Source organism: Felis catus, chromosome C1 (assembly GCF_018350175.1).
Source record: "Felis catus isolate Fca126 chromosome C1, F.catus_Fca126_mat1.0, whole genome shotgun sequence".
Taxonomy (NCBI): domain Eukaryota; kingdom Metazoa; phylum Chordata; class Mammalia; order Carnivora; family Felidae; genus Felis; species Felis catus.
In genome coordinates this window covers 26,006,741-26,020,780 of record NC_058375.1, presented here as the reverse complement: position 1 = coordinate 26,020,780, position 14,040 = coordinate 26,006,741, and the positions used below count along the sequence as shown (strand labels likewise).

The 14,040-nt window shown below is 52.4% G+C and overlaps 1 protein-coding gene across 6 annotated transcripts in view; it reads left to right on the top strand.

Moving 5' to 3' along the window:
• The first annotated feature begins 2,322 nt into the window (after positions 1-2,322).
• The window catches only part of CSMD2 (CUB and Sushi multiple domains 2), a 602,474-nt gene continuing 590,756 nt past the window's right edge, over positions 2,323-14,040 (top strand). For 5 of the 6 annotated variants that reach the window (XM_045035511.1, XM_023258438.2, XM_023258437.2 and 2 more), the window contains exon 1: positions 2,325-2,624. In XM_045035511.1, the coding sequence (XP_044891446.1) occupies positions 2,435-2,624 (190 nt within the window). In that variant the 5' untranslated portion in view covers positions 2,325-2,434. Of the gene's footprint in view, positions 2,625-14,040 lie in introns of all 6 variants that reach the window. The other variant, XM_023258442.2, reaches the window with a different exon arrangement.

Sequence of the window (14,040 nt, the reverse complement as noted above, 5' to 3'; positions counted from 1 at the left end):
TGTCCACATCTGCATTGCCCACAGCATAGGCTGGCACAGGGCCCAGAGCCCAGGAGGCCTCACTAAAAATGTACGTGGACCCAAATAGATCAGAGAGGGACGAATAGTGGATAAAGTAACTGGGCCATTTACAGGAATGAAAAGTGCGCCCCTGCCCTCCACAGCCCCCAAAGAGAAGGATGACAAATACACCTTTTGCTAAGGAAGGTTTGGGGGCAAACCTCAGTTGTGGGCTGCAGCCAGAGAGCAAAGTTCTGGGGCCGAGAAGGCTGTAGGGAGAGTCCACTGGGCTGGAGCCCTAGAAGTATAGAGCGGCCCAGACTCTTCTGCCCAGCTGTGGGCTGCTGGGGAGGGCTGGGTATCTGCCAGCTCTTTGAACCTCGCTGGCAGAAGAGGGGGAAGGCCCAAGCTTTGGAGCCCGGAGCCCACCCCAGGGAAGGCCCCAGCCAATAGCCCCCAAGGCCACCACCCACTCACCGCAGAGCCAGTCCCTCTCTCCTCCCCAGGACTGGAGGGAAAGCGAGGCCAGTCGTGGCTGGCTGAGCCCTCTCTTTCAGGGGCTGGGCTTGGACAATGGGAAGCGAAAAGCCCCCTCCCCGCTGCCCCGGGGACATAAAGCAGGCCTTTCACTGTGGAGTTCTGGCTGCTTCGGTTGGTTCTTGGCACCCAGCGAGGCAGCTTCAGGAGGGGCGAGAAAGCAAGTGTGTTGGGGGTGGGGATGGGCCGGCGATTCGGAGGAAGCTCGCCGGCCCTGGGCCACCGGGCAGGCTCCCCAGCTGTGGGATGAGCTCATGCAGGGAAACCGGAACAACTTGGGGTGGGGGAGGAGGGGCATCAAGGAGGCTGGGAGATCGTGGCTTTGGGGAGCAAGTTTTTCGTGGGGAGCAAGGACAAGCATCCACTCCTCCGACCCTGCCCAGCCCATCACCCTCCCCATCTGAGATCGACAACCTGAAAGCCCTTTCCAGGCTCTTTCCCAAAAATTCCCAGGCCCCACGGACCGCAGGGCACTGCCCCCTGGGCTCGCAGACACCCGAGCTCCGGCTTGGCCAAACCCCCTAAGCCCGGAGCGCAGCCTCTCCCGGTGCCTTAGGCAAAGGGGGTGGGGTGCTCACCGACTGTAGTGCCTTTCCGCTGGGCGCGCCAGCGGGGGCTTTCCCCACCCCCAGCTTTGCCCCTCCCGGTCCCCTCCGGCCTCTCCCCCCACCCCCGTCCCCCCCGCAGCATCTCTTCCTCCTCGCCCAGAGTTTGGCGTAGACAGCGAAGGAGCCATCGTGACTGACGGAGGAGCCTAGGGAAGGCGAGACAGAAAGGGCGACCGAGTGGGGGTGGGGGATGGGGTGGGGACCGACGCTGAGCCCTAGGGGGCAGGCGGCAGCGGCGACAGGGGAGAGGTGGGGGAGCAGCTCACGCCACTGAGAGAAACTCGCCGGGTTTGGGGCCGTGGCTGGGAGGGGTGGGGGAGAAGAAGCAGGGTCCGGCTATTTAATTTTGAGGATAAATTGTACAAGTAACTCTCGCACCGTCCTTCCACCAACCTCATCTGCCCCAGGCACCCCCCTCCACTTCCTCCCCCACCTCAGCGCACACATGCACTCTTCCCTCCATCCCGATTTTGTCTTAGGGCAGGGGTAGGACCGCACCGAGCCAAAGGGACGGGTCGCCACCTCCCTCCCCTCCAATTCTTAACCCTGGATGTGCGCACGCACACCCTTCTCCTGGGATGGGGTAGGAGGCTATTGCGAATGGGGCTCCTAAACATAGTCCTTGGCCCCAGATTGTAAGTTCAAAGCCACCACCCATGATCAGCTCGTAGGAGCCGTGACTTGGGAAACCGCATCCTTCTTTGGTTACCTTTTCCCAGACAGTATTCCAATTTCCAAACGTGGAAGAGGCTGGTGTGTGCGTGTGTGTATCACTGTGTGTATGTGCGCGCGCGTGTGTATGGGGGGGTGGTGTATTAATGGGTAATCTTATAAATGGCAACGAGAGGACTGAACTTAAAAGAAACTGGTCAATTGTAAAACAAACAGGAATAAACAACCCTTTAGATGTAATTTGTGGTTTATCTGGAGGTGGAGGTGGCGCTGAAGAGGAACCCCCACCCTCCAATATTTTTTTCCTTTGCTGCGCCTCCACCCCCAGCATTTGGAGCGGCGGAGAAGCGGCTCCGGAGTGATTAATCCGGGGATAATTCACCCCCCCCCCGCCCCCCGGCGCGAACCCCGCGAAGCGGGATTGGAGCGAGTCATTTCCGAGAGCGCAGCGCGCCTCTCCCCGGCCGGGCGGACACTTGGTTCATTCCAGCCGCAGAAGCTCAGGGCTCCCGCGTACCGGGATTTTTTTCCGAGCAGAAAAAAGCTCCAGAGCTCTCCTGACCTCCTTTCTCCTCGGCGGCGAGCGGAGCCTCTCCCTCGGCGCTGCCGGCCGCGCCATGCCGCGCTCGCTGGGACGGGAGCAGGGGCGCTGCGGCCGCCCCGCGGGGAGGGCTCGCGGCGGAGCCGGGATTTCGGCGCTCGTGCCGGGCGCGGGGAGCCGCTGGGGCCGCCCGCCGCCGCCGCCAACGCCGCCGCCGCTGCTGCTGCTGCTGGGCTGGGGGCTGCTCGGCGCCTCGGCCGCCGCGGGTAAGTCCGGCCGCGCCGGGGAGACGCGGCGGCCGCGCGCCCCACCCGAGCCCCGTGCCCACCCCTCCCCGACACGGTCCCTGTCCCTTCCCCCGCTCTCCCCCTTAACCTTCCCCACTCCCAGTCGCCCACCCTCCTGCTCAGCCTCGCTTCAGTCGGCCCACCATCCTCCCCCCCACCCCCCCACCCCCCCACCCCCCCCACCTTCAGCGGCGTCCTCACCTCCACCGTCACCCTCACTGCTACCCCCAGCCCCAGCCGCAACTTGGCCGGATCCGGCCGGCGCGGGGGCCTGGGAGACCGACATCCCCGCCAGGGGTTGAGGGGCACCCGGACCGTGGCTTCAGTTGCTCCAACCTCCCAGCCCCCCAAGGTGCCAGGCTTTTCCCCGATAAACTTTCCTGGAGCCCTCCCCCCACCGCCGCCTCCCGATTCCGGTTGGCACACTGGTCCTGGGGGCTGGAGACGAATGGCGTGCCCCCTCCGCGTTTCCTTGTTTGCGGGGTCTGCCCTTCCTGCCCCCGCCCATTTTCTGGTGAATGAAGCCCGCGCCCCAGCCGGAGCCGCCTCGAGACTGCGGCCACCACCTCCTCCCCAAGTGTCCCCCTCCCCCGGCGCTCGGGGCTAGAAGGGGGGAATCAGGTGGGCGCGCGCCCAGGGCCGGGGTCCCGCGCACGCCTTGCGGGAGGGCTCAGGTTGGGGGCTGGAGGGTGCTGAGCCACGGGGAGGCGGGGGCGGCGGTTGTGCCCGGGGGCGGGGGAGGGAGTGTCGCCGTCAGGTTCTGCGCCGCCACATTCCCCTCGGTTCCCACTCCGCGCCAAAGTGCCCTTTCCCGCGCCCTGCTGCAGCCGAGCGCCGGGGCTGCGGCTGCGGCGGCGCGGGCGGCGGGACCTGCTCCCTGCGACCGAGTCAGGGAGGGGGGCAGACCCGGCGGGTGCGGCGAGTCCCGGAACTTCGCGGGTGTTTGGCTGCAGCTGGCGTATTGGGGAAGGCACGCGGACCTTCGGGAGAACCCAGTCTCCAGTGGGGATCACTGGCCCCGACTGGTGCCCTTCCACTTTATCTCCTGCACCCCTCTGACGCTCAGCTCTAGCCACAGCCTAGAAAGTTCCGCGTGCCCGGGTGGGGACGGGTCCAACGGGCGATGCCTGGGGCCGCATTTTCATTTAGCCCAGAGGCTGACACTCACTGGGGGAGAAAACCGGTAACACCTGCTGCCTAGGCCTGGCCTAGGAACACCTCCGGCCTGGATCCGTGCTGGTTTTGTTTTTGTTTTCTTGTTTTTTGGTGTTTTTTTTTTTTTCTTTTTTCTTTTAAACCACCGATTGAACCTCTGAAGGCTTGGCCTCCGCCACTCCAGCATCCCAAGTGCTCCCTTCTTAGAAAGTGCGCCCCTTCACGAGAGAACTTTCCGCCCCGCTCTGGGCTCCAATATCCAGTGAACCCGTACCTGCAGACGGTCACCACCTCCTTAGCCGGGAATGTTCCTGTTGCTGGTCTGGGAAGGCGCCCCAAGCTAGCCTCAGCTTTCCCATCCCGACTTGACAGGACTTTCTGGGTTCTCCTAAGAGTCATAGCTGCCGACACCCAGAGAGGGGCGCCCGCGGTGCGCTCGCCTAGGAGCTCAGGCCTCGCGCACACCCACACCCACTGGGTGGCTGCGCTGTTCACCGCGACACTGCTGGTCACCCAGACTTGCCACATGGGCGGTGGGGGAACCGCTGCTATGGACTGTCAGGCCTCTCCGACGTTTGTCCAGGTGGGGCCCTTGCTCTGGTTCAGCAGACTTAGACTGCTCCTGATGTGATGGAACTGTTTTTCTAGCTAGATTTGTCCCTGCCCCTTGGGCATGTCTTGTCCCTGGGGAAAGAAAAGGGCCGACTCACAGGAGCTTGCACACTGCTGGGGGATGCTGCAATCTTGCCTTGTAGAGATCCATTGGATTCCAGCTCTGTGGTCAGTAGAGCAGTGGTGGTGGTGGTGGTGAATTGCTGGGGGGAGGGGGCATTCGTTCTCTGGCGGGCACTCTGACTTACGGTGCTTCCAGTGCATTTTTTTTTTTTAAAACCTTTCCCGCATTTTGATGTGCTTTTTGGCCTTGCAAGCAGCAGAGATTTGGAAATGGACTTGGTGACAGATGATCGCAGAGTTTGGCACTTTAGAGAGGGAAGCACATTCATTTTGTGTTCTCTTCACTCTGTTGACTTTAAAAGATGCTCAGGACTGAGCTGTCTCCCTTCCTTGGACCAGGGAGGACTGAATAAAATGAATATAAGGATTTGAAAAGGGGGAGCCTCCTCACCCACCTTTCTTTAGACCTCAACCCCTTCCATGTGGGCCCTGCCTCACACTACGCAACCCCGCCCCCCCCCCCCCCCGCCCCCACTGCAGCCTCCATTGAAACCTCTCATCAACCTCTCTTAACTGTGGGTCAGTCTGTCTCCCTTCTTCTGTTTCCCCTTGGCCTGTGAACAGCTTAATCTTTAATAGAAAACAAGCTAACCAGATTTCTCAGCCTTAGTGACCTTCTGTCTACCATCCCATCTCTTTGCCTTTATGAGTGTCTTCAAAGGGGTCTTCAACTCAACTTTCTTTGCTACCTCTCACTCACTGCAGGCTGCCTTTTGTCCCTAGGATAGGAACTCTCTAGGAAGGATCACCGATGCCCATCCTAATTATCAAACCCATCCTGCTTACTCTGTGTTTATTTTCCTTTACCTCTCTGTGACTTTGAACACTTTGGGTTACTCCTTTCAAAATTTCTCTTCCTTGGGTTTCTGGGCTACGGTGCTTTGCTGATTTCTCTCCTACCTCTTGGTTGTTCCTTCCCAGTCTCTGGTGGTAGCACTTCTTCCCCTCCTGTAAGTGTTTCCTGCAGTGTTCCATTCCTTGTGTCTTTCTTCATTTCCTTTCACCACTTTGTGGGTGAGCTCACCAGGGCCCATCCCTTCCACTACCACAGTGAAGCTTCCAGACATGTCTCCTGCCAAGACACCTCTGATATATCTATTGGCTTCCTAGTCCATCGAAACTCTGGGTCTAGACAGCCCATATATCTGACTGACTCTTGGATAACTTCACCTAGATGTTCCCCTTCCAAAGCAAGCTCATTACTTCCTTTCCTGAGCCTCCAGTATTCCACGTGTAGGCTGGTAGCACCTGCAGCCTTCCACTTACCCAGCCCAGAAACCTTAGAGTCATTTTCAATGCCTCCCCTACCAGGTGGCCATCTAGTGCCGACCCTCAATTGCTCTTAACCTAGCTACTTTTCTCTGGATTCAGAGGCTCTGAGCATTGACAAGGCTGTCGTGCCTCCCATATGCTTACTAAGTAACTCAAAATAAAAGCCATATTGAACTGGAAGTATAAGGAATTCCTACGAACTTCTGATTTTTCCCATGCTGACCTCTTCATTGCTTAAAAAACAAAAATCAAAAACCAAATTATTAAAAAAAAATTCTCCCTGCTTTGCTTGTTCCCTAAGTGCTTGTTTCCAGAGGTTTCTTGCATACTGGGACATTGATCATACCCAGTGTTTGATTATAGTACGAATTGAATTGTATTCAAAGTATTTATTTGTTTGTCTCCTGTATTAAACTATGAGCTTCCTGAAGGCAGGAACAGTACTTTATTTCTCTTGATATCACCAGCGCTCAGCTCAGGACCTAGCATAGAATTGGAGCCTGATAGATGGTTGTTAAATCAGTGGATGGTTTTTAAATATTTTTTTTTTCTTGGACAGTTTTTTAAGGACTGATAAGGCTAAATCAAGAGTTTTAGAGGGCAAGACAGCCAGAGGTGACGAAGATGCCCTGGTCCCCCGTTGCTCTCCCTCTAGAACAAAATATCACAGATTGGTAGGTCATTCCTTAGATTTCAGAATCGATGCAACAAGCCTTTAGATATAACTGTCCCCACACCCCCAAGGAAAGGTCTTGAACCACTCAGTCACCAGAGTATGGATTTGAATTTCCATTTGCAATTGAGCAGCAAGTTTATGGTTTTGAAAAAAGAAGCTGAGCATAGCAGATGATGTTGACCGTATCTCCAGCTGGCGAGAACATGGCTTTGTTGAAGGTGAGCCTGGAATCATGTGCAAGGGGACTAGAGAACCAGATTTTCAGGCTCTTAGATTGCAGGGTTTGGGTTTGTCCACAAGAGTCCAGCAGGTGGCTTCGGCAGCATCACCTTGACCTGCCTCTGCTTCATCATCATTTTCAGGCCAGCAGGTAATCTGATTGCCCAGCAGAGCCAGATGTTCCTTGTGGGAGAACTGGTTGATCTTCAGACCTCTCCAAGCTCACGTTCTCCACTTGGAGAAGGGGCAAGTCATTCCTGCATTGTGGAAAGGACTAGAAATCCGAAATGCACCAGACGCAGTGCATAACCTAGCTCATCCAGTGTGCCCATTTAGTGGAAGCCAGGGCTGGAGCGGTAACCCTGAGGACAAAGGACTCAGCCGAGAAGCCTGTGATCCCTCACTGTGGCCTGTGCCTCCCCCCACCGCAGCTACCCCCTAGGTATCCAAGGGAGTAACACTAATAGCTGGTGGTCACTGAGTCTTCGTCATGTGCTGGTACCATCTCAAGCACTTGCTTGTATTAACTCAACCATCACAGCAATGTGGTCAGGCTGGCAATATTATTATCCCCATTTTGTAGGTGGAGAAATAGGTTCAGAGAGGATATGTAACTTAACCACATAACAAGTCAATGGCCAAGCCAGGGCTTAAAGCCAGTTTGTCCAACTCTGAATATCTTACTCACAACCCCACTGTTGTTCAACTTCTAAGGGGGCCCAGCTGGCGCTGTGCTCCCGGGTATCCTTCTGCCCAGGCTGCGTGCCTCTGCCCTGCTCTTCCCCCTGGGCTGCCCCCACCCCGAGTTATGCTGTGCTGCTGTTGGCACTCAAGGCCTGGACCCCAGACTTCCAGCCCCTCATGCGGCCCTGGTCCATGCATCTCCACCATAGCTCCTGTGACTGCAGAGATGTCACCTTGGTCTGCTAGTCCCAAACACCCATCTTGATTGAACTCTGCCATGAACTCTCACAATCCCCAAGCTCCCCTGTTGTAAAACTCATCAGAACATATTGGGATGTCTTGTTTAGCGAGGTGATACCTGTTTGTATCCCCTGAAGGTCTGTGAACTCGGGCAGGGCAGTGTAGACCAGACCACAGATACTCAATAAGCACCTGTTGAGAAGATCAGAGGCAGGTTCCCTGGAACCCAAGGCTTCCTGACCCTCAGACTGCCTTCTTGGACATTCCCAAGGCAAAGGATTTATGGGAGTGGGAAGGGGTGAAGACGCATCCCCTAGGTGGGAGGCAGCCCCAGCCCTTCTGTGTCTTACTGATAGCAGCTGCACTTCAGTGAGTCCCGCTAATGCGTCTTAGACATTACTATTCAATTCGCATAACAATCCAGGCACTTTATCAGATTTGAAGAGACAAAGGCTCACAAATTAAGCAGTTTGGCTAAGATTCTAGAGCAGATAGGTAAAGGAGGCAGGATCAACCCTCAGGGCTACCTGACTCCAGGGGACATTCTCCTAATTCCTGGAAAGCATTGTCACAGTGCGGGACTTGGTTAGTATTCAGTATGTGTTAGATGCTGCCGCCACCGCCCACGGCCACCACCACCACCACCACCACTGGGGCTGCTGCTACTACTTTGTACACCGGCCTCTTAGAATCCTGAGGGGAAGGGTTCTAACACAGCGCCCCTCTGAGGTACTGCTCTGTGCATCTGCAAGAGTCTTCCCTCCCCGTTCCCCCTGCTGAAAGTACACCCGGCACTTTCAGTGGGGTGGCCCACTCACCCAACCATCACTCCTCTTCCTGGAGGGGTAACAGGGAGGATCCCGTATCTCCCCCTAGAGGTTGGTTGATGTCACTGATACTGTCCTGGGGCCTTGCTCCTTGAGACCAGTATGGCCTCCAAACCCCTACTCTCTGTCCGCGGCACGATTTTCCACAACAGGGGACCATCTGGATGAACCTGAAAATGGAGGATTATTTCAGGGTCCTCTGCCTCACAGAGACACTGTCTTAGGATTCACTGGCTTTGAACAGAACTTGACTCTCCCTTGGACCCACAGAAAGAAAGCAAAGGGTGGCCTATGCAATGTGGGGTTTTCTCAACCTGAAAATGATGGTGTGGTTCTTAGAACTTTTTCCTGGCTCTTGTAAGGTAAGAGAGACAAGGGAGACTCATATTTATTTTCTTTCTGGACTCTTTTTTTTTTTTTAAGTGTATTTATTTATTTTGAGAGAGAGAGTGTGTGCGCTTGTGTGTACATGCCTATGGGGGAGGGGCAGAGAGAGAGAGAGAGAGAGAGAGAGAGAGAGAGAGAGAGGGAGAGAATCCCAGGCAGTCTCTGCACCCAATGTGGGGCTGGAATTCATGAACCATGAGATCATGACCTGAGCTGAAGTCAGATGCTTAACCAACTAAGCCACCCAGGTGCCCTATTTTCTTTCTGGACTCTTGAGAGTTCAGTTCCCTGGACTATCTTTCCATACCTTTCTTTTAAAGATGAGATTCTGTATCTTTTTTTCTCCTCTCCCACTTGGATACACACTTAACTGTTAGATGTTTGGGGGAGGGTGAGACCCTTTGGCTTTCTCACGTAGCTTCATGTAACACAAAGAATGGTCATGCCTCTGTATACAATCACAAATAAGAGCCTTGGCAAAGCAGTGTATGGGAGGGGAGGGAATGTAATGGAATACCATGCTTTGGGATTGGAGGAATAAAATAATTTGAGGTAGACTGAGATCATATAGGAAGGAATGAGTTGGGGTAGGATCAAGAATGCTGGGGAGGTTTTGGGAATGGGATGGGTAGGATGTAATGGGGTGGATTGGGATGGATGGTGGAATGGAAGGGAATAGGGTTGAGTGAAATACAATGGTTTGAGGTGGGATTGAGAGGGTTAGATAGAGAGTGTTCAGGGGATTGACTGGTAGGATGGGGTGGGTGGGGTAGGAATGGGTTAGAATGAATTGGGGTGGAATGGGATAGGATGGGAGGGGTGGTATTGGTTGTGGTGGAATGGGACAATTGGGATATGGTAGAGTGGAGGTGAATGTGTCCTGGTGGGATGGGGTGGGACGGGGGTGCGTCAGGATGTATTGGGACAGCTTGAGTTAGGTGAATGGGATGGGCTACTGGGACATGTGGGGTGGGCACTATAAGGAAACGGAAATGAGTGAGGGCACCAAAAACTACCTGCTTCACATTATTGTAGCATCTCCTTCTTCCTCCCCAGAGCTCCTCAGGTTTTTATTTACCTGAATTGTGAAATCCCAGCAGATAGAAAATCCCCATCAGCCCTTGCATCCAGTCTTGCATGGATTCTAAAATGCTGGTGGTGCCGATCTCCTGCTATCGGAGGTCACTCTTCAGGGAGAAACTGGGAGTCCTCTGTGGCCATCACCACGAACCCTATCAGAGGAATATGCCAGGCACATGCCAGGAGCCCCCGTGCAGCCTAGCACCAAAGAAGGCACTGTGTCCTCCCTAAAGCCAGGGAGTGGGGTGACTCTTCCCACAAAAAGCAATTTCCTCCATGGTATAGGGGTTTACCTCAGTAGCACTCCTTTTTTTGGAGAGTCTCCCCATTGGAAACTGCCTTTTACTTTCTACCTATTTGTTTCTGTACAATGTCAGAACATTTTAAATGGAATTGGTTTCTCAGAGGATGTCCATCTTATCCTTGAAAATCATCATCATAAGGAACTTTTATGATGCTAGAAATAATGTATGTATGGTTACATTACTGATAGCACCAAGACAACTCTTAGAAATTTATTTGAAAATCTCCCATGTGGTCTAGAGCAGAAAACAAGGGCTCCTGTTGTGGCACAAATAGCCTTCCTCTCTGCCAATGTCCAATTTATACTCAGTTAAGTGCAATTATCATCCAGAAACCTCAAAAAAAAAAAAATGATGTGGCTATCTTCTGGGTTTTCAAATCAGAGGTAGACTAAGTTCCATTATTAAGTAGCTACATCTGTGTATTGAATGGCAGTGAGCAAGTGTGATGGTGTTAAGCTTGAAGGGAGAAAACAGAGAGTTTGAAATGTAGATCATTTGAGATACAAGTCCGTGTTAGAGAATGCACGGGTGGTTTGTGTGGCTTCTTCTAGGATGAGCAGGCGTGGTCGGGTTGACTCAGCCCTGGGAGGTTTGCCTGCTCGTTGCCTGACTGTCCACTCTCAGCCTGGGTCTCGCCTACCACTTACTGACCCTCACTGCGTCCTCCCTCACTGTTTCCTGAGTGGGGGCTGAGTATGGAGAGAGGCGGAGAGATTGAGTGAGACTTGGTGAGGGTGTGTGGGCTTCTGGCACGTTCCTTGGCAATAAGAGGAGGTGAGAGTGTAATGATTCATTTTCAATCCACGTTAAAAAGTTCCTAGCATGAAAACAGCCACCTCCGGGATGGCATCCTCTCCTCCGAGGGACCTGTGTGGCCCTGCCCTTCTGCCCCTCTGTCCCTGGTAGGCCTGGAAGGGCTGACCCACAGCAGATCCACCACTGGGAGGAAGATAGTCTCATGTGCTTGATATATGTCTAGAAATTTGACTTGAGGGTCAGGAAACTAGTATTCCAGTCTCGGTCGTGTCTCTCTCACTTATGCAACCATGATTTCATCTTTGTGGGCCTCTATTTCCTTGCCTATAAAATGGGGATAATATTACTCACTGTGTCTCTGTAATGCTGGACTTGGAAGCTCTTTAATGAACAAAACAAATAGGACCCGGAGATACTAGAATGGGCCATTAGTCTAAGCCCCATCCAGTGGGAGGTCCTGCCCACTGGCCAGGCTGGCTTGGCTTCCCAGGGATGCAGACCTTCCGGGTACAGGGGTAGTGAGTGAGGAAGGGTGGGCTTGCTGAGTTTCCTGGCCCTGGTCCATTCTTACCCTCCGATGGACTGTGTGGCTGCTCAGGAAAACTTGGAAGGGAGGGGATAAGCAGTTACCACCCCCATCCCATCAGACATATGGTGCAGCCTTCTCTCTACCCACCCACCAGCCCTGGGGCAGCATCGCTGTGCGTTCAGTCTGGGAGAGGTTGATAGCCCAGGTTTCTTCTTCACTAACACATCCATCCAGAGGACACGCTCTTCATTGAGGCCTTTTAACTGTAGCAAGATGAAAGTTCCAAGATCTTATATTCCAAGACCACTGGGACTCACATCTCCTTTGACAGTTTGCTCCCAGAAACATGGAAAGAGGAAAATGTTACAGAGGTAGTTTTCCTGAGTCACATGGAAGACACAGGTGCTTTTTGTTTTGTGCCTGTTTGTTTGTTTGTTTGTTTGTTTGTTTTGAGCTCAGGTACCTGACATTGAATTAATCCCACCTTCAGACCATGACACTTTATGATCACCTGTCTATGCAAGGCTCCTCTCTTGTTTTATTTAAAATTTTTCCTTTCTTTATCCTCAATCCCAAGGCATTGCTGCCTTCCTTTATCTGTACCCACCCTGACATATTTGACAGATATCTTGAAATATGCATAGATCCTTATAATGTATGTAAGGTTGTTTAGTGCGTTATAGGTATTTTTAATTTACATAGGTGATCTTGAACTATACATTTCTTGCAGTTTCTTACTTTACTCAGCACTGTATTTTAGAGATCTAGCCCTGGGGCACCTGACTGGCTCAGTCAGTTGTGTCTGACTCTTGATATTAGTTCAGATCATGATTCCAGGGTTGTGGGATCAAGCCCCACATCGGGCTCTGCACTAAGCATGAAGCCTGATTAAGATTTTTTCTCTCTCTCCCTCTACCCCTCCCCGATTCACACACGCACTCTCTCTCAAATAAATGAATAAATAAAAGATCTCGCCCCGCTCCTGTGTTTGTCTGGTTTGTGGTTTCTAACTGCTGTGTTGCATTATGAGCTGTGTTTCCATCACATTCTGTATATCCATCCCCCGGGAGAGACCCTGGCTTGGCTGTAACTCCTGGCCACACATGAAACTCTGAAGAACATCCTCATTCATGCTCTCTTGGGACCCTGTGTGAGACTAAGTCTGGGCTATATAAATGGACAATTGGGATCCTTGAGTTAATATGTTTATTTTCTATGCTGTGCCATAATGTTTTCCAGAAAGGCTGAGGCAGGACCCATTTTGACCCAGAGCGGACAACAGTTTCTGTCCCCCCATGTCATCACCAATACCTGCTCTTGTCCACCTTTCTAATGTGTGCCATCCTGATGAGTTTAAAATGCCATCTCATCATTTTAATTTGCATTTCTCTCATTGCTAGTAAGTTTGAGTATCTCTTATATGCTTAGTGGTTTGAGTTTCTTTTTGCAAATTGTCTATTCATCGTCTTTGCCTGCGTTTAAATTGGACTTCCTGTCTTAATTTAGAAAAATTTTTGGTTGATTTGTAGAAGTTCTTTCTATATTCCAGATATTATCCTTGGTTAGTTTCAGAGGTTACAAATCATTTCTCCCAATCTTTCATCTGTCTGTTTGGTTTAGCATTTTTCTTTGGACAGGGATGCTTCATGTTGATGTGGCCAGACCTATCAGTGTTTTGTAAAGGGCAGAAGTTGAGACATGTGAGGACATCTGGGTCTACCCTCTTATAGGACTGGCTCTCTGTTCAGAGGGTTTTGAGGATTTCCAGAACCTTCCTATCCATACTGGGCTCCCAATTCCTGTGAAAGGTCTCTCTTTTGGCTCAAGGCCCTGTGTTTTCTGAAGATGCCAGCTAAAGGAGAAATGAGTTACCTAATGGGTGCCCCGCTTAGAGAATGGGAGGGATTACTTAGTCTTTCAGCAAGGCATTTACTGTGGGTCTGTGCTGTGCCCGACTCTCAGATCCCCTGGGGACATAGACAAGTTCCCTAGCTGCTTTAGTCACAATTGCCCAAAGGTGGAAGCCACCCAAGTGTCCATCAGCAGATGAATGGATAAACCAAGTGTGGTGTATACACGGGCACAGGGGAATATTACATAACCTTAAAAAGGGAGGAAATTCTGACACATGCTACAGCGTGGATGGCCCTTGAAGATATTATGCTAAGTGAATTAAGCCAGTCACAAAAGGACCAATAACATATGGTTCCACTTAGATGAGCTATCTGGAGTAGTCAAATCCATAGAGACAGAAAAGTGGAATGGGGGTTGCTGGCTCAGGGGAGAGGGGAGGGGAGAGTTAGTGTTTAGTGGGTACAGAGTTTTAGTTTTGCAAGATGAGAAGAGTTCTGGAGATGAGAGGAGTTCTGGAGTGGTGATGGTTGCACGACAGTGTGAATGTAGTTAACCAGCTGAACTGTATTCCTAAATGTGGTTAATGTGGTAACTTTTACATTACATATATTTTGCCACAATTAGAAAAAAGGAGGGGTAACTGACTTTCCAGACTTGAGGGGACGAGGAAGGCTCC